This window comes from Gastrolobium bilobum, unplaced genomic scaffold (genome assembly GCF_033153095.1).
Source record: "Gastrolobium bilobum isolate Gb01-03AN ecotype WA unplaced genomic scaffold, APGP_CSIRO_Gbil_v1 utg762, whole genome shotgun sequence".
Classification (NCBI taxonomy): domain Eukaryota; kingdom Viridiplantae; phylum Streptophyta; class Magnoliopsida; order Fabales; family Fabaceae; genus Gastrolobium; species Gastrolobium bilobum.
Window position 1 is genome coordinate 78735 of NW_026899802.1, and position 25098 is coordinate 103832.

The 25098-nt window shown below is 34.3% G+C and overlaps 2 protein-coding genes across 5 annotated transcripts; one reads left to right on the plus strand and one right to left on the minus strand.

The window, feature by feature from the left end:
• Positions 1-3996: 3996 nt before the first annotated feature.
• Positions 3997-10946, minus strand: LOC133293684 (probable lipid phosphate phosphatase beta). Of its 4 annotated transcripts, XR_009749085.1 has the most exons (3): positions 10231-10946; positions 7702-8150; positions 6900-7375 (listed from the first exon to the last, which is right to left on the minus strand). XR_009749085.1 is itself a non-coding variant. In XM_061492289.1 (2 exons), the coding sequence occupies exon 1, from the start codon at positions 10903-10905 to the stop codon at positions 10237-10239; it is 669 nt and encodes a 222-aa protein (XP_061348273.1). In that variant the 5' UTR covers positions 10906-10946; the 3' UTR covers positions 3997-4362; positions 10231-10236. The 4 variants fall into 4 exon arrangements, 3 of the variants coding, with proteins under 3 accessions (XP_061348273.1, XP_061348271.1, XP_061348272.1); XM_061492289.1 differs by lacking the exons at positions 6900-7375; positions 7702-8150 and adding an exon at positions 3997-4362; XM_061492287.1 differs by lacking the exon at positions 7702-8150.
• Positions 10947-23114: 12168 nt separating this feature from the next.
• On the plus strand, positions 23115-24266 carry LOC133293691 (uncharacterized). Its single transcript, XM_061492296.1, has one exon. It carries the CDS (start codon positions 23250-23252, stop codon positions 24129-24131), a length of 882 nt encoding a protein of 293 aa, XP_061348280.1. The 5' UTR covers positions 23115-23249; the 3' UTR covers positions 24132-24266.
• Positions 24267-25098: the final 832 nt, after the last annotated feature.

The following is a 25098-nucleotide window of genomic DNA, read 5'->3' on the forward strand; positions in this document are numbered from 1 at the left end:
CAACATAATTGAGCTAACGATTAAATTGATGGATAATAATATTAATAATAACATTAATTGATTGTTACAATTTTCTCGCGGGCGGTTGCAGAGATTTAATTCCCACCTTTCATTTTACTTTTACTTTTTCTAAACTATCAATATCAAGGGTTCCCCTTGTTGTCTAAGGTCACAGGTTGTTTTTTTGCTGTGTGCAAGTAACATCATCCTAGTGAGTTATATATATTAAGAGAGAGAAACTAAACAAGGCATGGGTTAGCAAAGAAACCAACAAACAACCATCAAATCCGTGTTCATAAATGTACGTCCAATAGCACAATAAAAAACTTCACCTCCATGGGAGATTCAGATCGATCAGTCACCAAACTCTTGCAGTTGGGAAACAACTCATTGAAGCACTTACGAGTATTAACAACCGGCTGGCCCCTCCCACAGCTTCTCGTGTCTTCTATGAATGGAGCAACATTTCTTTGCTTCCCCACTATCATTTCTAAATTTTTACATCATTTCATCTAACTTAAATTTTGCTTAATCAACACGGCATGTGCCAGCCCACACTGCTGTTAGAAAAGTGATATTAAAATCATTAAGAGGGGATAATTATTATTAGAGAAATTACTTCAACAATATTCACGTTTTATGAAATATACTCAAGAAATTGGAATATACAATAACACAAAGTTAAAATGTACTATACCAAAATATATGAATGTAATAAGGAAAATTCGAGTCCAGTGTTAAATATTGTGTCCTGAAAAACCAATAAAAAAATCACATTTTTTTGAAAATATTTCAATCGGTTCATCACTTCGCGATTAGTCTCATTCGAGGCGGATCCAGGGATTAAGGCTTTAAACCCTTTAAAAGACGGTACTAGAGAGGATCGGACACATACTCTCACCCCCACCCACTCAGTTTCCGAGCATCAATTAAGCAACCATAATTTGGTATAAAAAAAACGTGTATATATATATTTGTAAAAAAGTAAGGTCGCGATTTAAATGATGCTTATTCAATAACGAAACAATATATTTTTTCAAAATAATTCAAACTATATATCTATATATATGTACATATATATGAGGTAAATATTTCTACAGTTATATACAGTTACCCCAAAAATTACGTCGTTTTGATTAATGAAGGGTGTTTCTGTAATTTTAGGTGAATCAATAAATGGTGTTTTCGTAATTTTAATTTTTTTTTTATCATATACATTTCACTGAAACACCCTTCATTAATTCATTTAAAATTACAGAAACATCCTTCATTAATCAAAACGACATAGTTTTTGGGTAGTTGTAGATAACTTTATCTAAAGTGGTTGTAGAAATATTTTTTCATATATATATATATATATGGAGTTTACATTTCTACAGCTGTTGCACGTGCATCAATCAAATACTTGCCATATATATATATTTGAAAGCATTAAATGCGGGGAATCATAACCATACAAAGGATGAAAGCATTAAATGTGGGGAATCATAATCATACACTTGTCGTTGCTATATGTAAAGCGGCTGCAAAAATAATTTTACACACACACATATATATATGGGAAAAATGTTTTCGCAGTTAATGCAGAGATGTTATCTGCATTTATTCTTAAAACGACATCGTTTTGGTATTTAAATCTTAAAAAATTATAAATATAAAGACTATTATAACCCTAAAATAAATTAAAATTACAAAAACACCATGATTTCCGTCCCAAAACGACGTCGTATTGGCTTACTGCAGATAACTTATCTGCGGTAACTGCAGAAAAAGCGAACCCTATATATATATATAGAGATAAGATCCTTTGACACCAGTGTCAAATTTGAAATTTGACACCTAATCTGAGAATCATTAGATCAAAAAAGATCAATGGTGTCACATGCTTACAAATCAGAGTCGTTGATCTTTTTTGATCTAATGATTCTCAGAAGAGGTATCAAATTTTGAATTTGACAATATATATGGGTTTAGTGAGTGTACAGTGACTGGATGTAAAATTTGGTCCAGTGCACTAAGTTATCTCGCGAGAACAGAATTATAGTAAATATTATAACTATGTTCTTCCGGGAGAATACCATTATAGTAAATATTATAACTATGTTCTTTCGGGAGAACACCATTATAATATTTAGTGCACTATATTCTCGCGGGAGAACTTAATGTGCTGGACGGTCCAGTCACTTAATTTTCATGTTTCCATATATATATATATATATATATATATATATATATATATATATATATATATACACGCGCTTCCACCGAATCCAATATTTAACCATAAATATATGGTGCTTTGTAATTGACGTATGGGGCCAAGCCTGTCAAAGTCACAATTTGGTTCACCAATTGGTTTGAATTCTAGTGTGAATGAAAGAAATTAAGATATAATATGTTGATTACGTTGACCAATATTGCAACACAAGTATAACTGATGTGGAGTGTATGCGAAAGTAAGCACACTGAAATGGTTGCATTGCATGAGGTGCATGGGAGAATTTATGATTGCAGTTATGTCCGTGTATTAGCAAGTTGTATAATACAAGGAGGGTCGGTGGTACATTTTGCATGTGGCCTTTTATGATGGCCGTTCTGTGCAGGGACATATAACCTTGCCCACAACAATGTAGCTCCCTAAGGACGGATTTGTGCAGTGGTCGTGGGGACCATCCTTTTCCCTTTTCATGAGTTGATTAATTTAATTTCCCAGCAAATAGTAAATAGTAATAGAAACAATCGAGAAAAAACTAAAAAGGAATAATTTCCAAAAAAAAAAAGGAATAATATATGAAAACATAGGTACACTGATCATCTCCAAATTTAAGTGGAAAGTAAAATATCAATCTCATGCAATATCAATCTCATGCAGTATCCAGTAAAATATCAATCTCTCCCTTTCTTCCTTTTCGGAGTCTTTATTTGGTTTGCCTTTCTAGGATGGAAAGGAAAGGAAAAGATTGGGAGGAAGAAGTTTCTTCCTTATTTGGTAGCAAATTAGCAAAGGAAAAGAAAGGATACAAGGTGATAAAATTTGTGTTCTTCTTATCCTCCCCATTTAGATATATTTTCATTTATTCACATGCATTTTTTGTCTTTTTCTTTAGGAAACTAAATAAATATGGGTGACAATTCAAGTCGACATGATCTAACACAACACAACATAAATTTGACACGAATATAAATATACATAATATGAATACGACACGAATTGGAAATCGGGTTAAAACTTTCGATACGAACAAGATCGTTTATTTTGGGAGTTGACATGACAAGAACCCTTAAACTCATAATGTATTACTTATTATGTGAGTTGACACGACACAACTAGACATGAATGTCAATTCCAAATTGTGTTACTTATTATGCAGATCGACACGACACGACAAGACATGAATAACCTGTTTATAACACGACACTACACAACAGGAATAACCTATAAGAAAATTTATGCGGGTCAATTGTGGATTCACGAGTTAACACGCGACACTATACAAAAATTTTTGGGTCAATTTTGATCAACTCGAAAGTGACATGAATTTGAAAACTAGTTGACCAAAACACGAATTTTTCGTGTCATGTCAAAGTATCGTGTTGAAAATTGTCACTCGTATAAATAATGGGAAAAAACAAATCTTTTCCATTGGATCATATTAAACAAGGAACATGATCCGTTTACAAACTTTTTTTACAATTACACTAATGTAGAACCGATCGTACACTGTGTGACTAATGTAGGACCGGTCTTACATAGTGTAGTTTGTAAGAGTTTGTAAACAAAAAAGTTTGTACATATAACCTGGCCTATGAGAGATACTTCTCTTTTCCTTTCTCTTCCTTCTCACCTAACAAAGTGTAAGAGTTTGGTCAGAGACCACGAGTCACACCTTACTTCTCCGCGCCAACAGTTAATTCCATTACCTTAATTTATGATAAATAGTTAATTTGTCATGGGATAAATAAGTCAAAGACGGAAGCAATAACATTTATTCTGCATCAACTCATGAGTTTGGTACATTATTGCTGAGAAAAGAAAAATCAATATGAATAATTTGGATAAACTTATGGGAGCCACAAATTGTGTCAAAGTTTAAATGTAATTTCAATGAGTCATTAAAAGGAAAAGGGAAAAAGGAAAAAAGAGTCTCTCGGCTTAAAATCAGATATGATAATAACCAGTGGGGTAAGGGGGAGACAGGTTTGAAATGATGCCTACTGTCTTCATCGCTTGAAACCCTTCAACCGTTTTGATTATTTCCACATGGTGTCAGTAATGGTTCTCCCCTGAATCTCTCTGCCCAGTTCCTCAGTTTGTTGCAGGTACAAGGCAAAATTAGAAAGACATGTAAAGTTCAACAGCATCTGCATCAAATTTTCAATTTAAATGAGTGGTCCTCTATTAGCTTTTTCATAATAGGTACCCGATATCATCACAGTACAAGTCATGAACATGAGTCCAAAAATCGTTTTAATGTTTCCACGGACAAATAAATGCCCACAAACTCCCAAAATAAATCGTACAAAATCACACGATTGCATGAATTTCCAGGAGAATACGCAATTCACAAGCTGACTGCCTCACCATGAGCTGTGTTCATCATTATTAATCATGTATGCATGCACGTTACAGGGTTTACAGCTTATCCTTTTTGTACCAAGTTTGATCGTGGTTATCCGGAGGATGCCACATCTTGACTGGTACAACATCACAACATTTGGGAAGTTCTATTGGGTATGGTTCTATAGCTCACACAAAGACCCAGATAGGTGCTGTACGAATGAATATGATGACATGACAGCTACCATATTATGACTATTGACGATCAAGCCTATGGCTGTGCTACGTACCCCCTACCCTATATTTGGTTATTTAGGGGTGACTTCACCTTGTTTAACATTGCCCTTTGCTGGGGTTTCAGGATTGCTGCCTTTATGCAATCTTGATTCTCCGAGACACCAACGCTGACAAAGATTTACATACCTGCACTTTCCTCTGCTCAATCATAAAAATCAATACATGATGTTTGACCAACGAGGATCATGCATTGATTTAAAAACACCCTGAAAAGTGAATGAAGAGGGCAAAAAAACAGGAACTGACCAAAATATAAAGCAACTGTGTAAATGAAAGTTGAAACAACGGGTGGAAATGTAAACTCATCAGCCTATTCATATTTTCGTATCGTACGGTGATCCTACCATGTATAGAAGTGCACAATCGTAAATAGCTAAAAGGTTTTATTTCTCTAATTTCACTAAGAAAAATCGTCTCCTATTGGACCCACCCACTTTACTTAAAAAAAAAAATAGAATACGAAAATAAAAGTAAGAATATAAGACAAAAAATCACTTATGCCACAAAAAATAAAATAAAACCCATAGTTAAAAGTGAATACTGTTTCAGATAAAAAAAAAATTATTTCCTACACATATAAAAAATGTGTGGAACCTGTATAAAAAAAGAGGTTTGCATTTGTCATTTAATATGACACAACAAACTTTCCTACACATACATTTTGTGAGGCCCACACTTTTTGAAGAAAAAAGAAAAAAAGAAAATTACGGTACGCAAAACGAATCTCTATAACATTACACAATCATTTTTCCTACAACATAACTCTTATAAAACCAATAAAAAAAGAGGAAAAAAAAAAACATAGATGGCACATAACTTTATGTATGTATAAAAAATAAAAATATCTCCTACTACGTGAAATGATAATGTGTTGATTTTACCACCCCCATCACAAAAAAAAGTAAAATAAAAATGATAATGCACTTAAACAACTTGACTGTTTGCATTTCAAGGCAAATATAGCATTAACAACATCCCGATTTGCGGAGCGTGAATCACACTGCTCTTAAAAGAAAACGTTGAATTTTTGCAGAGAGTCGGTTTCTCATTAGTCATTACTAAGAAAACAATCATGCAAGGAGAATATCAAAAGCAGGAAGGCATATGCCCCACAAAATACGAATTTCCACCGACTCCAAATCTTGAGCAGTTACTTAGTATTGACTTAGCAAAAAACCAGACATGCAGTGCTTCATGTACGTGGTAGGCCCCTCAAATTGAAGTGGATTCCGCGAATAACCTGTTTAAGCAGTATCCAAGATAATGATCTTCCTTCTTAGTCCATTATAATAAATTCTAACCTACATGTAGATGCAATTATTTTTCAGCAAAAGCACGAAGAAACAGACATTAAAAGAGTGAAATTGTCAATGTTCCGCGGACTAACACGAAAGAAGATGAATGCCTCCTCCAAACTAATATGCTTAAAATTCTCTTGGGAGTTAATAGAAATCAGCCCCACCTGTCAAGTCAATAAAACCAAAATGACTCGTTTCACTCGTCTAATGGTGCGTTCCACATTCCATATCCTAACTATGGCAATGATGCTGCCAGCTCAATATAACAACCCCCGTCTACGCTGATTTGGTAAGTTTATGAATCTATTCCTAAATTGAAAGGAAAGCAAAGAGCAATCAATCAGTCCATCAATAACATCTTATCAGATAAAGCATCTCACACTGTAAGAAGGCACATGCAAAAGAAGCAACTGTCCTAACAACTTTTTATCCTTCAATTGATGATGGTCTAAGTTTCAATTTACGGTCGGCAGCACACACATCAGACAAACACACGGTCCCTCAGAACAATTCCTCGAAGCAAACGCTTATTTGATCAAACTTCATAGATTACTAGATGCCATTGAGCATATGCTTACTTATAATTTTCATATTATAATGTTTTCTTGATGATTACTACCCCATAATTCAAATAATAATGCTCAATCCACCTGAACGGGCAAGGTAGGGATCGGAGATAGACTAGACATAAACCAACTCGTTCTGGCAGCAATTGTCAAAAAAGATAAAACATTTCAACTCTTCAGACGATATGCAACAAATTGTCTACATCTGCAAAAATTAGAAACATCTGACAGCAGTGGCAAATTTGCACACCGCGCAAAGAACTCAATACATATCATACATCCTTATAGTTTGAATGGAACATAAGACAAAAAGCTGCAAAGAAATGATATACAGATCTCCTGTACCATGCATGCTATATCACATGTCTACGCTTATTATCATATGCCCGTAGGGGAGAGTAGGGAGAGGCAGATAGTTAACGCCCAAGAATTAATTACAGCAATGAAGCTCCAAATCCAATCTGAACACATGATCAAGTGAAGAGTTGAGACCACAAGTATTTGCAAGATGTTAGTCATAAAGGTTTCCAACATTATCTCTGTGATGATCAAGATGCCAATGCACTAAAACATTCATGACTTCATTATCCGTTGGAAATCAATTAGAAAGATTCCATCCCTTCGAGTAGCATAAGCTCAATGCGCTCCATAAGAACCTAAAGCATTAGCAGGAAAAAAGCACACAGCCATCAGATTCTGCACCATTATCCATCTAATGGATATTCAGCCATACATGTTACATTGAGAAATTTGCTTCCACTTAGATTTAATCATCTTTTTACTTGCTTACATTTTAAGCCCCATAGGAGAGAGAAAGAGAGAGCAAATGGTTACAAGTACAAACAAACTCTGATGGTGAAAAGGGGATGGCAGAAGAGAAAGTTGTAGCCTTCATTGTTGTCAATTTTAAGCCTATTTCATGTGCAACTATTCTAATAAACCAATCCAAAAAAATAAAGCTAACGAAAAATAAAAGATGTACTTCAAGAGTTTAGTCAACAAGCTTCTCCAAGAACCTCATCCTCAGCTCCTTATGCTTAATAAACAGGAACCTTCTGAACCATCACCATCAGCCCAAAATCACATACGAATTGAAAGGCTATGAGCATGAAGATTACCAATCACAAATCCAAAATAAATGTGCTAAAAACTTCTTTAGCATTTCATTTTTTTTCACTCTTCTGTGACAGATGAACCCTTCCGTTAGCACGCATCTTCATAAATCATAATGCTTCATTTATTATCCCTCAGATTCTCTCTCTCCCGCTTTTCCTAAGACACCCTACCTCTCATCTCTGTAGTCTCATAATTGGAGCAAAGGTCACACTACACTTGACATGGACAATATCAATATAGTCTTTTTCCCCACCATTTGTTTTACTTTTCTTTTTCTTTTCCTAAGCCATTCCCATTGACGGCCCCTGAATGTTCCTGTAAGAACAAAAGTTTGTTACCAAGAACTCGACACAAAAAGAGATAGAGCTAACCAAAACTTACCTAGGAAAAGGTAGATAAACAAGACTTAATGTAGTGAGATATAGATTGACAGATAGTGTGTCTTAGGACGGAATGGAGAAAAGCTATAAGCAGAGTGGAGGGTTAGACCCGTTGTTATCTTTATATTCCAGATGGCCCCTTTTCTTTTCTTTTATCTTATTTCCCCTTCCCCGTCTTCTTCTTCTTTGTAGTCTCATAATTGGAGCAAAGGTCACACTACACTTGACATAGACAATATCAATATAGTCCTTTTCCCCACCATTTGTTTTACTTTTCTTTTTCTTTTCCTAAGCCATTCCCATTAATAAGTATGGAAAGGTGGAAACTCAACCGCAAGCCCAAATATGAGCAAAAGTTAAAATCGATTGATCAAATACAACATAAAGATGAGAACAGTCAAGACTCACTGTAGATTATAAAAAGAAAATTTAAGGAGAACAAATGACAAGTGAAAGCCAAATTGGATTACTATAGCATGGAAAGATAAGGGTTTTTTTTTTTTCTACAATCAAGACTCTCGCTCTAGATATGAGGACAGTTAAAATGGATTGAACAAATACAACATAAAGGTGAGAACAGTGAAGAGTCTCACTCTACATTCTAGAAAAAAAAATTAAGGAGGGGAACAAATGACAAGTGAAAGCAAAATTAGATTAACATAGCAAGGAAAGATAAGGTTTTTTTTTTAATGCTGAATCAAGGAACAATCCAACAAATAAGTTTATGAAATGGTTAATCAATAATGGTGCCTCACAGTAAAATAAATTAAAAATAAGCATTCTGCATTCTTTCCAATGAACTATTCTTTTATCGCATACACAGATAAAAAAAGAAACTGTACTTTAGACCAGCAGTTTCTCAATTCTATCTTTATGGGCACCTTACTAGCAATTTTTTCTGTAATCAAAGTTCATGAGAGAATTTCTTGATTCAAATCTGTTCTTACTTTTATTTGGTTTTATGGGCCACCAATCCTAACTAGTTTGGGATTATGGTGATGTTGATGTTGAACGATTCCAACCATGATTGAATATGGTTTGGTACAGAACGGAAAAATAAATTTATAATGTCTTTGAGGATATAATAAAAAGAAGCATATTCATTCAAATGATCATATTTGCAGCCTCTTTGGCAAAGCATTTCTTTTGTTAACTAAATTGGTCTTTTTTTGGGGAGGACAGCACTGTGGACTGTGCTCGTGCTTGCAGAGGTCAGTGGCAGAGCTATAAGAAAATTAATGAGGGGGCCAAAATAATGCTAATACACAATTAAAATTCTTGGTGGAGCTTGATGAAATTAACTTTTTGGGGAGCTTGATTAAATTAAGATTGCATTAAGGAATCTAACAATTCTTTAAAAGTCCCCAAATTCATTAACAAATTCATCATTACATTCTCTGGAGAAGAAGCTATAGGTTTAAACAATGACGAGTCTAAACCAATTTAATATTAATTAGCCCGAAGTCTAAGTATGCCTCAGTCTACCCTAACCATCCAATATTTTGCTTCCCTTCAATTGAAATCATTAATGATTCAAACATTTCAATTTCATCTCCTTGTTGCGGTGTGCCCTGCATCTTCCGCTATCAGTCTTACAAATTACAATGTCTTTTAATCTTTCTCCTTCTGAATTTGGGTTTATTATTCTCATATAAATTAATTTCTTTAAAGAATTTGTATAACGTCCTGAGCTTGAAAATTCTTTCAGTGACACATTTGACAACTAACTTCTCTCCATAGTCTGGTTACAGGTATCACACATGAGCACTTAAAATCAACATTATCATATATTTCATCTAAATAAAATATTATACAAAAAAATCTACCAGCTAGTACAGCCCCTACTTGATAGCTGAACAAAATGGACATTGATATGTTACCATGCATATATTGAAAAACCATATGTAATACACAGCAACCATATGGTACCAAAATCTAGTGTGATATTCACCATTTGGTAACACCACCACGACATAGCCATTCAACTCTAACAATTCCAAATTCTTGGATCTTACCTCAAATCAAAGGAATTTGAGAAAGCGCAAGGTGAACATAGCTTCGAGGACACCGAAGCAAGCTCCGAAGAAGACATCGAGAACATAATGCCTCCCGAGAACAACCCTAGAAATCACAGTGGCTAGGGCCCACGACCAAACGGCCGCGACCAACAGATTAACGGCCATAACCTCGTCTCCCCCGATCCAGCGACGAATCAGCATGGCGACACGTGGATGGTGCAGATTGGCGATGGCGTCGATGATCCAATGATGAGAGAGGTAAAAAATGGAGGCGATGAAGACAACCCTAGAGGAGTGACCGCTGGGGAAGGAGAAGTTGTCAACCGGAACGACGGCGTTGTACTCGTCGTGGTTGGAGTATGAGGGGCGAGATCTGCGAACGAGGAATTTGAGGAGAGCGATGAAGAGGAGGTCGAGGAGGGAGCCGAGGATGAGAGGGAGGAGGAGTTGGGAACGGAGCGGAGAAGATGAGGGGGTGGCGAGGAAGACGGAGAGGGAAACGGGGAAGAAGAAACGGAAGTCGGCGAAGAGCTCTAGGAGGCGTAGGAAGGGTCTATAGGCTATGGGTCTTGTGAGTGTGTGGATGTAGAGGGAGACGGTGGCGTCGAAGCTTACGATGCGGCGGAGTAACGGCAGCGCTTCCGTCGTGGATTTGGGTTGTTGATGGCCCATCGCAGTTGCTGATGAGGCTATCGAGATAGTTGGCTCATTGGCTGTCGTGGACTAGAGATGGAAAAGTTCCAACGAACCAAAACCGCTGGGGATAACGACGCCGTTTTATGGTTCTAAAAATTAAAAACAATTAGATTAAGAGAGAGGATATTCTTAGTATCAAAATTTTCTACTACTAACTTATTACTTATCTAATCACCATTGAATCGAATTAAAGAGAGAATGTTAAAAAGTTTTTGTAAAAAGAGAAAATATTGATCCAATGGTGATTTTTTTTTTTTGATAGACTAATCCAATGGTGATTAGATAGGTAGTAAGTTGGTAGTAGAAAATTTTGGTAGTAAGAATATCCCTCCTCTTAAAGTAAAGTCCCTTTTGAGTCCTTAATATAAAAACATGTCCCCCGCCTTTGTCCCTTATAAAAAAAAGTCAATTTTTGTCTTTTTACAATTCCAGTTCTTTGAAAATTGGTCCCTAAGAAATTCAACGAAGACCCAATTTAGTCCCTAAAAAAAAGACTAATATGGATATATTTTTTTGTAAGGGACGAAAATAGGAACCATATGTTTTGTTAAGAACCCAAAAAGAGCTTTACTCAAACAATTATTTGGACTAATTAAAGTAAGAAAAATATTTGTTATGTTAAACGATATAATTTTTTTTCTAGATGAAACCACGTCATTTTAGTATAGAATTGATGATTTTTTAAATCATCTCTCCTACATAAAAATAGGAAGCGAGAGAAAGTGGAGGAGAAAAAATATAAAAAAACTACAAATTTTGCATCAAAACAATATTGTTTTATTTAAAATGACATAAAATTATATCATTTAAAATAATAATGATAAATTTTTCCATTAAAATAAGAATTTATCATTTGTGTGTTCACTTGAAATAAAATTATTAAAGGATATTTTAAAGATCTTATTTATTTCTTGTTATGTAAATTTTATCAAAAATATTCTTCATCAATTTCTTCAATCCCCGAAACGAGTAGTTTTGGGTTACTTAAAATAACTTTATGGAAAAACCAACTAATTTGTACATACATTACCACTTATAGTGAATAAACCAAGTAATTTACCCAACAAGCTTCATTGCTTGCCGTTTTAATAAATGTTTGGGCTTTAAATTTCTATCAATTGGTTTCAGGTCATCATTAGTAGATGGGCCAAGCCTACACATGTTTTTATACTGGTACCAATTGAGAGGCAATATATTAGAGTAGTCAAATCACAATGTAGCCTATTTTCAACCTTTTACCACGCTTTGGGTGCACTTGTAAACTTTCGTTCATTGGTGCCCGAGAAGTGAACAAAACAGCTGGAGGTGTTTTTGTTGTAAAATCAACAAGGCAGAAGAACAAAAGATGCAAGAGCATCACATAACAACACACAAACAATATACTTGGTTTAGAATTTAAGGACTCGTTTGGTGCACCTGATAAAGAGAATATGATAGAATAATTTATCTTATCTTGCCTTTATCAATTGTTTGGTATGCCAAGCGGATAGGATATAGTTATTTGGTTGGTTTTTCTTATTTACCAAAGCCTAATTAGTTATTCCATGGGAGGCTTGGGTTAGAAAGTGTTAGGACAGGATAAGAAGATTTTTATTTTTATTTTTATTTTTCCCAATACATCCTTGCCACATGAGAAATTCTTTTTCTCTACCATCGTCTTCTATGCTCAAACCAAAACGGGAAACATCAATCATCATGAGTTCAGAGCAACAGTAAAACGAGAGACGCCCATAAAGAGCAACAGTAAAATCTCTCACGGTTTGTTTGTTACTTGTTCTCTTCTCTCGCTGCTGAAACCCTTCACCTTTACAGAATCCCTATTTCCTTTTCACCATGGGTAAGCTCTCTTCATCTTGATTTAATTCTCCTCTTCCTAGTTAACTGCATAGTTTTTTTTCCCTTATTTGTGCAATTCGTCCATAGTTTCATATTAATCCGTTTTGGATCTGCATGTTTCGAGTTTGTGATAGACATGTTTTGATCTGTGTTGCATTTTTTTAATCCTATTGATCGATGAATAATCGATATGATTTTATTTTGCTTGTTTTGGTTCCATTTTTTCGCTCAAGTTCTAATGATTGGGATTCCTCGAGTGAGTAAATGGATGCGACTATAGTGAGTATATTGAGCTCGGGCTTGTGATGTTCCATTTTGCACTTCTTAATTATGCGTACGAATTTATAACGTAAAGTTGTCTGCTGGATAGTAAAAGTATGTGTTGCGTGTTATATCACTTTTACTTGCAGTTCAATTTGTAAGCTTCGGGTGGCAGTAAGTGAATTTTGTTGGCAGTAAGCTGAGTTGCATGTTATGGTGGTGTTCTTTATTGGGGTAGTGGGTTGAAATCTAATTATTTTTTATTCTATTCATACTGAAGAAAAATTCAAAATTGAAATGAATTAGTGCTTTTCCTGAATCAAAACAAAAACATTCCACTTTGATTTTATATGGAACTTGGTGAGTTGGAGGAATATTTATGTATGTTTTGTATGAATGGTAGGTATTGAGGAGGACATTCGTTCTTTACATCTGGACTCAGCAGGTAATCTATAAGCCTATTGTTTTTTACATTTTAATTCTTTTCACTATGTATCTATGGCTTTATACCATTCTTGTTTAAATCTTTCCATCCAATCTTTATTTTGACATAGCAGAAGATAATCCAGAGGATGGAAAGCTAGAAGGTTTTTGATCTTAAACGTTTCTCCAACAATGGAAAAACACTTTTCTAATGATCTTTGATCCATTCTTTCTCCATTTTTGTACTGTACTATTTAACACTCATTCTAAGACTTCTTAATATTTTTTTTTGTCTAATTTATGATTTATTATTTGGTAATATGATAAGAATGGAATCCAAGAACATCATGCAACCAAGTGGCAAGAAAAGAAGAGATCGTAGGCAATGGTCTAATGAGGAAGATGAAGCTCTTCTTGATATTTTAATTGAAGCTATGAATCAAGGTCAAAGACTTGACAATGGACAATTCAAAGCACATACGTTAGAGTTCAATTGTCTTAATCAACTTCTGTCAACAAAGCACAATTTAAGAGAAAACATTATCAGATTGAAACTCAGCCAAGAAAAAAAAAATGGAGGGGCGCAAGCCATTGCTAATAGCATATCTGAATTGGGAAAGAGTTTAGAGAAATAGCTAGAATCAAGCTCAGAACGATTGGAAAGAGTTGCAGATCGCCTAGGAGTTGCCAAAGATGTATTTGATAATTCTATCGGCCTCATGAATGAATTGCAGAAACTTGATTTAACTGAAGAAGAGTGCTTGACTGCAGTAGATAAGATACTATATGTGCCCCATCGATTGCATATTTTTATGGGATCTAATGATGTTGTTCGTCTTACATTCGTGAAGTCATTGATATAGAGATTGCTATGGAGATTATCTATTTTGCTTGACTTTGTTGCTTTAATTATCTGATTAGATACAATGTCTTTGAAAATGATTTGAGAACTTGAGAACCTTGGTTATTAATGACTTGAGAACCATTATCTATTTTGTTTGACTTTATTCCATTGTCAATGTGCTCTTCTAGTAAGGTCGAATAATGGTTTTGCTTACTACTTTGGGTTGCCAAATTGGTTGTTGGCTTGTTGCCTTCTTCAGTGAGGGCTTTAATTTTGATAATCTTTGCTTACAATTTAGTTGGCTTTTGTCATAATCATTTTGTCATTTGTCATGCGTAGAATATCAAGTATTAGCAACTTGGACATACTATGGATCCTATAATTGGGGCATAAGTGCATGAAATATATATTTTTTCTTCCTCTTTCAATATATGCCACTGCTTAATCACAGTGCTATGAGGCAAAATGACGGAAGAAATTTGAGATAAACTTAGAAAAATTTGTAATTAGATACAATTTAATATTTTTTTTGGTAAAAAAAAATATATTCATAATTATGTATTTTTAATATATTTTATTTAAAATAAAGAATTTAAATTCTTTTAAATAATTTAAAATAGGAATTAATATATAATTAAAAAATTTAAACATAAAATAAAAAAGAATTATATGAAAATCTATTATTGAAGGTATTTTTGTCTATTTAAAGCATATCCCGGCACAATCTGATTCACACCAAACAACGGATAGGATGTCCTATCAGATAGCTTATCTAGTGCACATCAAACACAGGATAAGATATGAGCTTATCATGCTCATATCATATCCTACCCTTATCCTATCTTGTCCACCAAACGAGCCATAAATGTGTTAGATCTCTATATCCAATTGAAGGACACAAGTTAAAATTCCTATGTTGCTGCTTTATAAAATCAAAATATTACAATGTACAATAGGTCCAAGTTACAGGAAACATAAAAGCTTGAAAACAAACACAAGAACCTTAAACAACACATATCAAACTCAACATCCTTCTTTCACTAGAGATAATAATGTTCGAGTCAGGAATATTCATATTATGGTTAGGCTAGCACTCAAAATAAAATTTTTGCATTCACAAGGACTTGAACTCAATATCTTACTTAAGCGAAATTAAGCATGTACCACTTGAACTAACTTTCTTTGGTTAACTCAACATGCTTTTGGAATAGAGAGCACAATACGAACTCCAAAAGTGATACCTATATAAAAAGGAATTATATTTTCTTATGCAACAGGAGATATGTTATCTCATGTTGCACTCACAATTTTGTATGGGTCTCGTTGCACGGAAAAAGAGAAAAATATTAAAGTGGGACCCATACCTTTTTGAGTGTGTAGAAGAGACTTGTTGTCTCATGTGACATGAGATTAATATTTTCCATATAAAAATCACAAAATACTCTTTGTAAAAACCCTTTATTTTAAAAAAATAAATGAATAATACAAAAAATTGAAGAAGAAAAGGGAATCATTCAACAATCAATAATAACATGTCTTATTGGTCAAATTTCTTAACACCCCTGTTGCAGACAAACAAAAAAATCTATTAAAGAAAATCAAAAGGTCAAGTAAGGGTGTGCATGGGTCAAATTGAACTAAATTTTTCATAACCAGTTAATTCAGTCGAACTGAATTTATTTTTACTCAAACTGATTCGGTTCGGTTCGATTCAAAACTGGTTCGGTTTGAAAACCAGTTCGAATTGGTTTCTGAACCGATTTCTATTTTATTTTATTTTTGTACAAAACAAGTTTCTATTTTGAAGGAAGATAAGCAGCGTAAAAATGGTTCAGAGAACAAGATTTCACACTTTGGAGAATCGAAAATCACAACAAATGGCGCAAGTGAAGAAAAGAACCATGATGTCCACGTGCAGCAAAATGAAGGGGAAGGTGTAAAAGTGCTTTGCTGTGGTGAAATAGTCCAAGGAACCGAACAAAGATTTCAAAAAATTGATGCTGGAGATGATAACAGAGATGGAGATTTTTCTGACGCTTAGCAATGTTTCGATGATTTTGGTTCTTGAGATGTAAAAGAACTAATATGCCTAAATGGTTTGGTTCAATTCAAACCGGTTACAAATGACTCTCAACCAGTTAATAAATGAATTGTTTTAAAAAATAAAAACCGATTCAGATTCATGAATATTGGTTTGAAAAAGTAAGCTTTTAAATATGAATGAATTTAATACTTCTCTTATTTGATATAATCTGTTAATTGTTTTTATTTATTTTCTTTTAGATATTATAATGAACAATGGCTCAATAAAGATTATAGACTAGTTCCTCCACGCAAGTATCAAGAGATTAATCAAGAAAGACAAAAATGCATAAAGAGATACTTTCCTAACTTGGAGGACCGAAATAAAATAAATTTGAAGTATATGGACTTTGCTAGTAGGAGTGAGGGGTTTTAGAGATTATGATGCCATCCAAAATTGATATTCTACAGAACCCAAAGCTAGGTGGGTCTTCTTCTTCATCATATGCTGAACGAAATCAGAGTACTTATTCTTTTGTGCATTCTGCAAGGAGGAATAAGATGACTACAAAACGTGCTGAAGACTTGGTTTATATATATAGCAACCTTCGACTCTTATTAAGAAAAAGTCCACAATATGCACAAAGGGTGGAGATACATTTGAAAATGCTAGAATTTTTAAAGTTGCTACTCTTTCACTTGATGAGCCGGAGATGGAGTGAAATGTTACTCTAGATGAAAATGCTCCATGAATGTAGGCTACATATTTTATGGTTTTCTATAGTTATTCTATTATTTTTGTTTTATATTAATGTAATGCTATTATGGAAATAATTTATTTTCTTTGAATCTTTTTTGGTTAAATTGATGGGTATTATCAGTTTAGTTTTATTTTTTTTAAATTATTAAATATTAAATATAATATACACTATATAAGTTAAAGATATTATTTCATATTAAAATGTATCCCAACGTGTCAAAATTCATATTTTTTTAGAATTGATGTGTCAAGGTGTTGTACAGTGTCATGTAGCGTGTCGGTGTCGATGCTACACAGACTGCAACAAAACACTACACACAAGAGTCTAGCTAACAAAATGAATTTGATTAGTGCAAAGTTGAAAAATTGGTGAAGGAATCAAGAATGAAAATAGAAACATAAAAGGGGAAAGATGACAAGAACCATACTCAAAGTGTTAGGCAACAGATACTATGAGCCAAATGATGAAAGGGTAAGGGGGCGAGTTAAAAAAGGAGGATAGATGAGAAACTTTCAGGAAGGGATGTTCATTCTTTAGCACCAAAAGAGAGTGAAAAGAACTCTACTGTAATTTTCTAGAGTGGAGAGAGATTACAGAGAGAGGATCTTCCTAGAGTTGAAGCTAAGAAAAATATCTGAAAGATAAAAAAATGGGAGGCTAGTGTTGAAAGAGATTGTCTAAAAGAGAAAAAATATGTTGGCCATGAAGCCACAAAGAGCATCATTCACACTATTAGAAATTGTCTTACGATGAGAGCTTTGTGGAACACACTGCTTCATAGTCAGCGTAACCTCTTATGTGCCTCTCAAGAAAGCCTCCACATATCTCGATATATAATTTATATATTCATATGTTGGAAGATTAGGAATCAGAGAAATGCACAATTGAGTAGCAATTTTCTCATGATAAGCCAACAAAATCAACAATAGGTTACCCACCTCAGAAGGAAAACCATGTTGCAATAAGCAACAAAATGAAATAAGCCCCTACTTCAAACTATATGTAAGCATACATCAAGTGGCACCCACCTGAATTGGGGTGGATTAAGATCAATATGGATGGTGCTGTTAGAGGAAATCCTAGACTTACAGCTTGCAAAAGCATACTGAGGTATTCATAAGGCGAATGGTTGGTCGGTTTTGCTAATAGAATTGGCTACTACACACCCCTTATAACAAAATTTAGGGTATCTTAAGCGGTTTAGAATGTGCTTGGAATGAAGACTAGAGAAATGTGATTTTGGAAAGTGATTCAACAAGTGCAATCATATGTATGGGGCTTAACTTTTCATGTTTGAAAAAAAAAATCTTAATATGCACACACAATTAATAGGTCGATTTTGTCACAATTACTCAAACAAGGACTAGTGAGTCATTGTTTAAGATTATGACTCGAATGGTTGGTCGATTTAGCTAATAGTATTGACCATTACTCACTCCTTATAACAAAATTTGAGGTATCTTAAGAGGCTTAAAATGTGCTTGGAATGGAGCCTAGATAAATGTGATTTTGAAAAGTGATTCAACAAGTGCAATCATATGTATGGGGCTTCACATTTCATGCTTGAAAAAAAAATCTTAATATGCACACACAATTAATAGGTCAATTTTGTCACAAATACTCAAACAACGACTAGTGAGTCATTGTGCAAGATTATGACTCTAAATCGTTGGTCGATTTTGCTAATAGAATTGACCACTACTCACCCCTTATAACAAAATTTGGGGTATCTTAAATGGCTTAGAATGTGTTTGGAATGGAGGCTAGAGAAATGCGATTTTGAAAAATGATTCAACAAGTACAATCACTATGTTTGGGGGAAAAAAATCGTAATATGCACACACAATTAATAGGTCGATTTCGTGACAAATACTCAAACAACGACTAGTAAGTCATTGTTCAAGATTATGACTCTTGGATTTTAGCAAGATTATAAAGCTTTCATGCAATTGGCTTCAAAAGTTTATAAGTTGGTCAAAAAAAAATGGGGGGCCGTCATCGTTAACTCCTGCAACTAGGGCTATTGTTTTGCAAAATCTGTTTTTCAATGACAATATGATTAGCAAAGAAGGTCATGATTCTCCATTTCTTTAAACAAAAGTCATGCTAGATTTGGTTCCCCCTTTCGCTAACTCATTCCACTCGTAATTGTAACTTTCCCTACAAACTTGAATTTATTGAAAACATTTTTTTTAAGATAAATCACCATATTAATGTGTTTCACGATTCTTAAAACAAAGTGTAAAGAAACCCGAAAGCTTAAGTAATTTGGTAATAGCGTTTTTAATAGTTTATATTATTATGTAACATAAAGCTATGAGAGTTGACTCGTTTAAGTGTTTTGATTAAGGTTTTGGAATCTCAGCGTAGTTAGTTGTGTAGTTTGGAAGTTCATTCTTTTCTAAAAGTTAATATCCTAACCGTAGTTTTTGTGTGAAATGGTCATTTAAATGAGTACCCTAATAACAATCCTCAACACAGACTCTCCAAAATCTTAAATATGTTGCTGGTCCTCTTGACTAATAATATTGAAACATCCTATTCTTACCATTATATATAAAAAGGCAAAAGAGAAAAAATAACTGTACGTTGCGAAACCTTTAAAAACAAAGAGAATCAATCTATTGTCCCACTGGTATTATTACCATTCCAACTCTTTGTCCTTTCTCTGTCAGTAATTAAGTTCTTTGAGTTTGCTCTCTCTCACAAGCTTTGAACATTATAGTACATCATTCGGACAGAAGAGGAAACAAAATTAAAAAAAGAAACTTACCAAATATAAGAATTTAACTACCAAAAGCTTGGACTTGGGCATAGCAGAGTTTAAGGAGGCGTTTGGTAGAGGAAAATTTTTTTTTTATCCGAGAATCTCGATTTTTAAAAATATGATTTTTATATTCAGTTTACGATAATATTCAAAAATTTAAAACTTAAAAAAATTCAATTTTTTGAGAATCCTACAAAATGATGCGTACCAAATACGTGATTACTATTCTCACCTACTACTTATATGAAAAAGATTATACTACGAGAAAAAAAGTTAAAAAATAATGATAGTACAACATTATTATTTATATAAGGTTACGTTTATTAGAACCTAACAAGTATTTTTCTGTTGTACGTTGAATTGGAAGCATGCCTAAAGAGTAAGGGTGCCTAAGGATGAAAGGTGTGCATGAGTCAAATTGAACTGAATTTTTTAAAGAACCGAGCTGAATTGATTTAAATAATTCAGTTCGATTCTATTCAGAACTAATTCGGATCGATCCTATTCTAAAAAAAAATAAAAATAAAGAAATAAAGTAATAAAAATCAGTTCGGTTCGGTTCAAAAATGATTCGGTTCGAAAATAGTTCGGTTCAATTCAAAAACGATTCGATTCTTGAACTGGAGTTAAAAATTAATTCGGTTCATGAATTGGTTCTTAAAAATCAGTTCAGTTCATAAACTGACAATTATTTTAAGTATGGTTCAGTTCAGTTCGATTCAATTTTATGATTTTTTTTTGCTCATCCCTTATAAACAACATGTACAGACTAGTTCCAACTTCCTGAGCTATTCAATTTCGCACCACAGATGTAAATGTTATACAATTTGAAATCTTTGCCTACTTTGGCTACAACTTAATTTGCCCCTAACGGGCGCAAATCCTCAACTTAATTCGGTTGTTTAATATTGATGTGCTATAATGAAGCCCATACAATTATAGACAAGCTTTGATTATCTCAATGTGATTGTCTGCTTCTAATGGAACCAGAGGCCATTATCCCAATAAGAGTCCCAAACTTCAATAACGGCGACCCAGTACTAGAGTGGCCGCTGCAGGTATAAACAATGCGAAGGAGGCATTCAATATACTTATAATAAAATAAGAAAAAATAAATAAAATAAAAACCAAAGTGGAAGAAAACTTGTCGTAATACTTAAATTTCAGCGCTTTTTTCATTTCCGTTATCCCAAGTCTGTGCCAGTTTCCGTTATCTTTCTATTCTTCTATTCCCACACGGCCACACCCTTTGTTGTTCCACTTCAAACTCCCATGACAGAACATTTTTTAATTTTTTGTCTTCCCTATTATCCCTTCTGCTACTCTCCACTTCTGTTTAGTGAATGAAGTAAAAAAGGGAAAATCCTAAACAAGGGGAAAGTCTCGATTGAATTAAAATTGATAATTCGAGTTCACTATTCCACTGTGACATAAGAAATTAAATTAAAATGATAAATAAATCAATAAAGGAAGGGCTTCTCTTGAATCTCCTCCCTTACATTGGAAAGTAGCGTTTACTGTTTGATGGTACTTGGGTTTACTGTTTTATTGAAACTTCAACCTGACGAGGCAATGCTGCAGCTAAGTAATGGTTGCTTTGATTTCAAGAAGGGACAATGCTGGCAAGGATTCGCAGTTACGGACTTTTTTTTTTCAAGGAGTACTTCCTTTTTTTTTTTATAGAAGCTCTGATTTTTTCATTTTTTTTAACATTTTAATCGGTTCAATTTAAAATAAATTTCGGGATTAAGATTTTAAACTCTTTTCAAAGGAACTGAGAATGATCGAAACCATAAGCAGTTTTTAAACACTCAAGTCTCTTCCGTTAATACTTCTCCAGTCACTTGTGGGATATGTGCAAGTGTTCATTCTACAGAAGAATGTGATGTCAGGACGACACCTGAGAATGCTGAAGTCAACGGACTCATTCTCACCTACTCATTTTCTTAACGCCAACTAAACTATCATTATTTAATTGATTTTGTTTATATTTTCCTTTAAAACGCAATGGGTATTGGTATTAGTACTAGTCAAAAAGTTATCCAAGCAAAAGCTTTTATTGGAAAATGACTTGACTTGATTAGCAACTAACCAACTCCAATTGGGTTGGTTCATAAAAAACAGGGGAAAAAAACATATTTTTTTTAAAATCCAACTGAATATACTGTCATTATTTTATTTGAGTTTTTAATACACTTTCACCGTGTTTACTTGAAATTGCCAAAACAATATATACAGGGAAAAATGAAATAAAAAAAAAAAAAAAACCCTATTAAGGTGTAGATTTTGAAGCCTTATCTCATGACAATAGTCACCTCCAGACTGATGGAGTAGAAACAACTCGATACTCATACCAACAAAATTACTGAAATGCAATCATATATCGTTCCAACTCCTAATTAAAGCACTTCTTAGCTTTGAGAGTCTATAATATCACATAGCATCTCTTTAGGGAGTGGGGAGAGCCATAATATTGGCCTTGAGAGTAGAAATTACTCAATCAAAAATATCAACTTCATACCACAAAAATAAAATTCCAATTTAAAGCAGGACGGCAAATTGTAATTATTACTATAAGCTCAAGTACATTAAAGAGAAAGAAAATGAAGAATGTTACCCACGCCGGTCCTGTTTTGTTTTGTTTTTTTTTTTTTTTTTTTTTTGAATTCTCAGTATGCCCAAACAAAAACAAATGTCCACGCTCTCTCAATGGAAGCAAGAGTTTTCACATGTACCAATCTCTACCAAACAACTAATTTGTAACATTCAAATTTTCAACTAATAACAGCAACGCTCCTTTTGCTTTTAAATTTATTTTGAAGTATTGTGATTGTGATGGACATATCTTATTTCAAATGATATTAGAGTACCCTTCCTCCTAAGTCCTAACGCCAGGGTAGGGGACTAGGGGTGCGGTTGGTAACTTGGTAGCAAGGCTGCATTGAATATAATATTAAACAGCTAAATGAAAACCATTTATGAATGTTAAAACTTAACCCATAATTAAACCCTTAAGTTAATATTAAGAATTAAAAAAAAAAAAAAAAAAAAAAAAAACGATTGTGTGAGTTACATCAAACATAAACACCAAAACTCTAATCGTGTGTGGACCAAAGTGACTTTGCCTTGTTTCATGAAATTGTGTTTTACCTAACTAAATAAGATTTGTTTTTTCATGAGAGAACGAGACAGAATTCACGTGGGCAATTAGGAAAACTTCAGAAGGGCAGAAGAGAACCATGATTTCGTAACGCATACGGAGTAAAGAGAAAATAACTCCCATTTATTATCGCGCCATAGCAATGACTCTCCCACCAGTCCACCACTGTCTCTACTTTCTCTCTTCTCGTTCCTCACAGCAAGAAAATTCTAGAGAGAGAGAGAGAAACACTACGTGTTACATGTAATGGCGAGTAAGTGGGTGAAGTCATTGCAATGCAAGTCAAGAGCATTTGAAGACGTGTACCACCCAAACCCCAAAATCCTTATGCCCAGTGTCAGTTGTAGAAAAAGCGTCCAAAACATCAAAGACATGGTTGACATACCCAAACCCAAGCCCAGAAAACCAAAACCTAAGCCAGCCTTGGAAAAACAACCTAGTTCTAAATACCCAACAACAGCAACAACAACAACAACAACAACCAAATCCGAATTCGAACCCACCATGAAAACCTCTCGAAGAAGTTCTTCCACTAACACCTCTTCGCGTTCCATCACGGAGCTTCCCGTGGGGCACCCTTCTCGCAACGTCGTCGAGATTATCTTCCACACCAGCTGGGGACCCAAGCCATTTCCGGGTCGGGTCGAGATTATATTCAAGGTTCAAAACGGGACCCGGACCGTGTCACGATTCGAGGAGTTTCGCGAGGCGGTGAAGGGACGCGCCGCCGCTTCCGTGGCTCTGGCGGAAGGGACCAACTGGGAGGAGAATGCGCGGTGTGTTGCCGATGGGAACGAGGTGATGCGGTTTCACTGCTTGGGGCCCGCCGCGGACGGTGGTCCCTACGACGGTGGCTTTGCATGGTCGTTTCCGGAGAGGAAGGGGTCGGCGATCTGCACGTTCGCCGGCAGCGGTGGCGCTCACGAGACTGCCGGCGGAGGCAGGGGGAGAAGGGCCATGCTGGTGTGCAGGGTCATAGCGGGTCGGGTATCGAAGCAACTCGGGTTTTTGGACTCGTTGTTAGACAAGCGAGTGGGGTTCGACTCGGTGAGTGGGGACAATGGCGAGTTGTTAGTGTTTGACTCGCGTGCGGTGTTGCCCTGTTTTCTTATTATTTACGAGTTGTAAAAAAATGAAAAGAAAAATTATTTACCTTTCTTTTAATTGTTTTTGTTTTTTTAACTTCCTTGATTTATTTTCATTGGAGATGTATTTGCGTATGTACTTGATTCTTGAGATCTTAAAGTCGCACTTATCAGCTTGCATTTATCGACTCAATTTTTTCTGTTTTGGTTAATGCTTAAATACGTTGTGTTGTTATGAGGAAATTGAGTTGATAAATGCTCTACTGAAAATTTGAACTTTTCATTTGTTTCCTTGGTTGCCTCCATATTTTTGTACAGAGTAAGTTAATAATATTGAGTGTGAATCAAATGATTTTTGCGTTCAGTTCTTCTAAATCGTTATTAGAGTGTAGCATACAAAAAATAAAATAATAATAATAATTAATATCAACAACATCTTTATCTCAAATTAATTTAGATCTATGGGAGATGAACTCAATATTTCTGCAATTAATGCGATAAGTTATCTGCATTTATTTTTAAAACGACGTCGTTTTGGGATTGAAAGATTAGAAAATTATAATTATAAAGACTATAATAACCGTGAAATAAATTAAAATTACAAAAATATTTCTGCCCCAAAACGACATCGTATTGGGCTTACTGCAGATAACTTATCTGCTTTTAACTACAGAAAAAGCAAACTCTCTCTCTCTCTCTCTATATATATATAGGGTCTTATTAATCTCATTTCACATAAGATAGTTATCTTATGTTGTAGAAAAAAATAGGTGGGTCCCACCATTACTAGAAAAAAGAAAAAAAAAAGAAAAAGGTGGGGTACGAAAATCAAAATGAGAGAAGATATCTTATGTAAAAGAAGAGTAAAATTTTCCATATATATATACGTTCATTTTTTCTGTAACAACATTTTTATCCCAAATTAATTTATATCTATGGCAAATGAACTCAAACGAATGGTTCGAAAAGATTGAGAGAAACGGATAAAAATAACATTTAAGTATATATAT

Coding starts and splice junctions, on each gene's coding strand:
- LOC133293684 (XM_061492289.1), bottom strand. CDS start 10,905: ATGGGCCATCAACAACCCAAATCCACGACGGAAGCGCTGCCGTTACTC.
- LOC133293691 (XM_061492296.1), top strand. CDS start 23,250: ATGGCGAGTAAGTGGGTGAAGTCATTGCAATGCAAGTCAAGAGCATTT.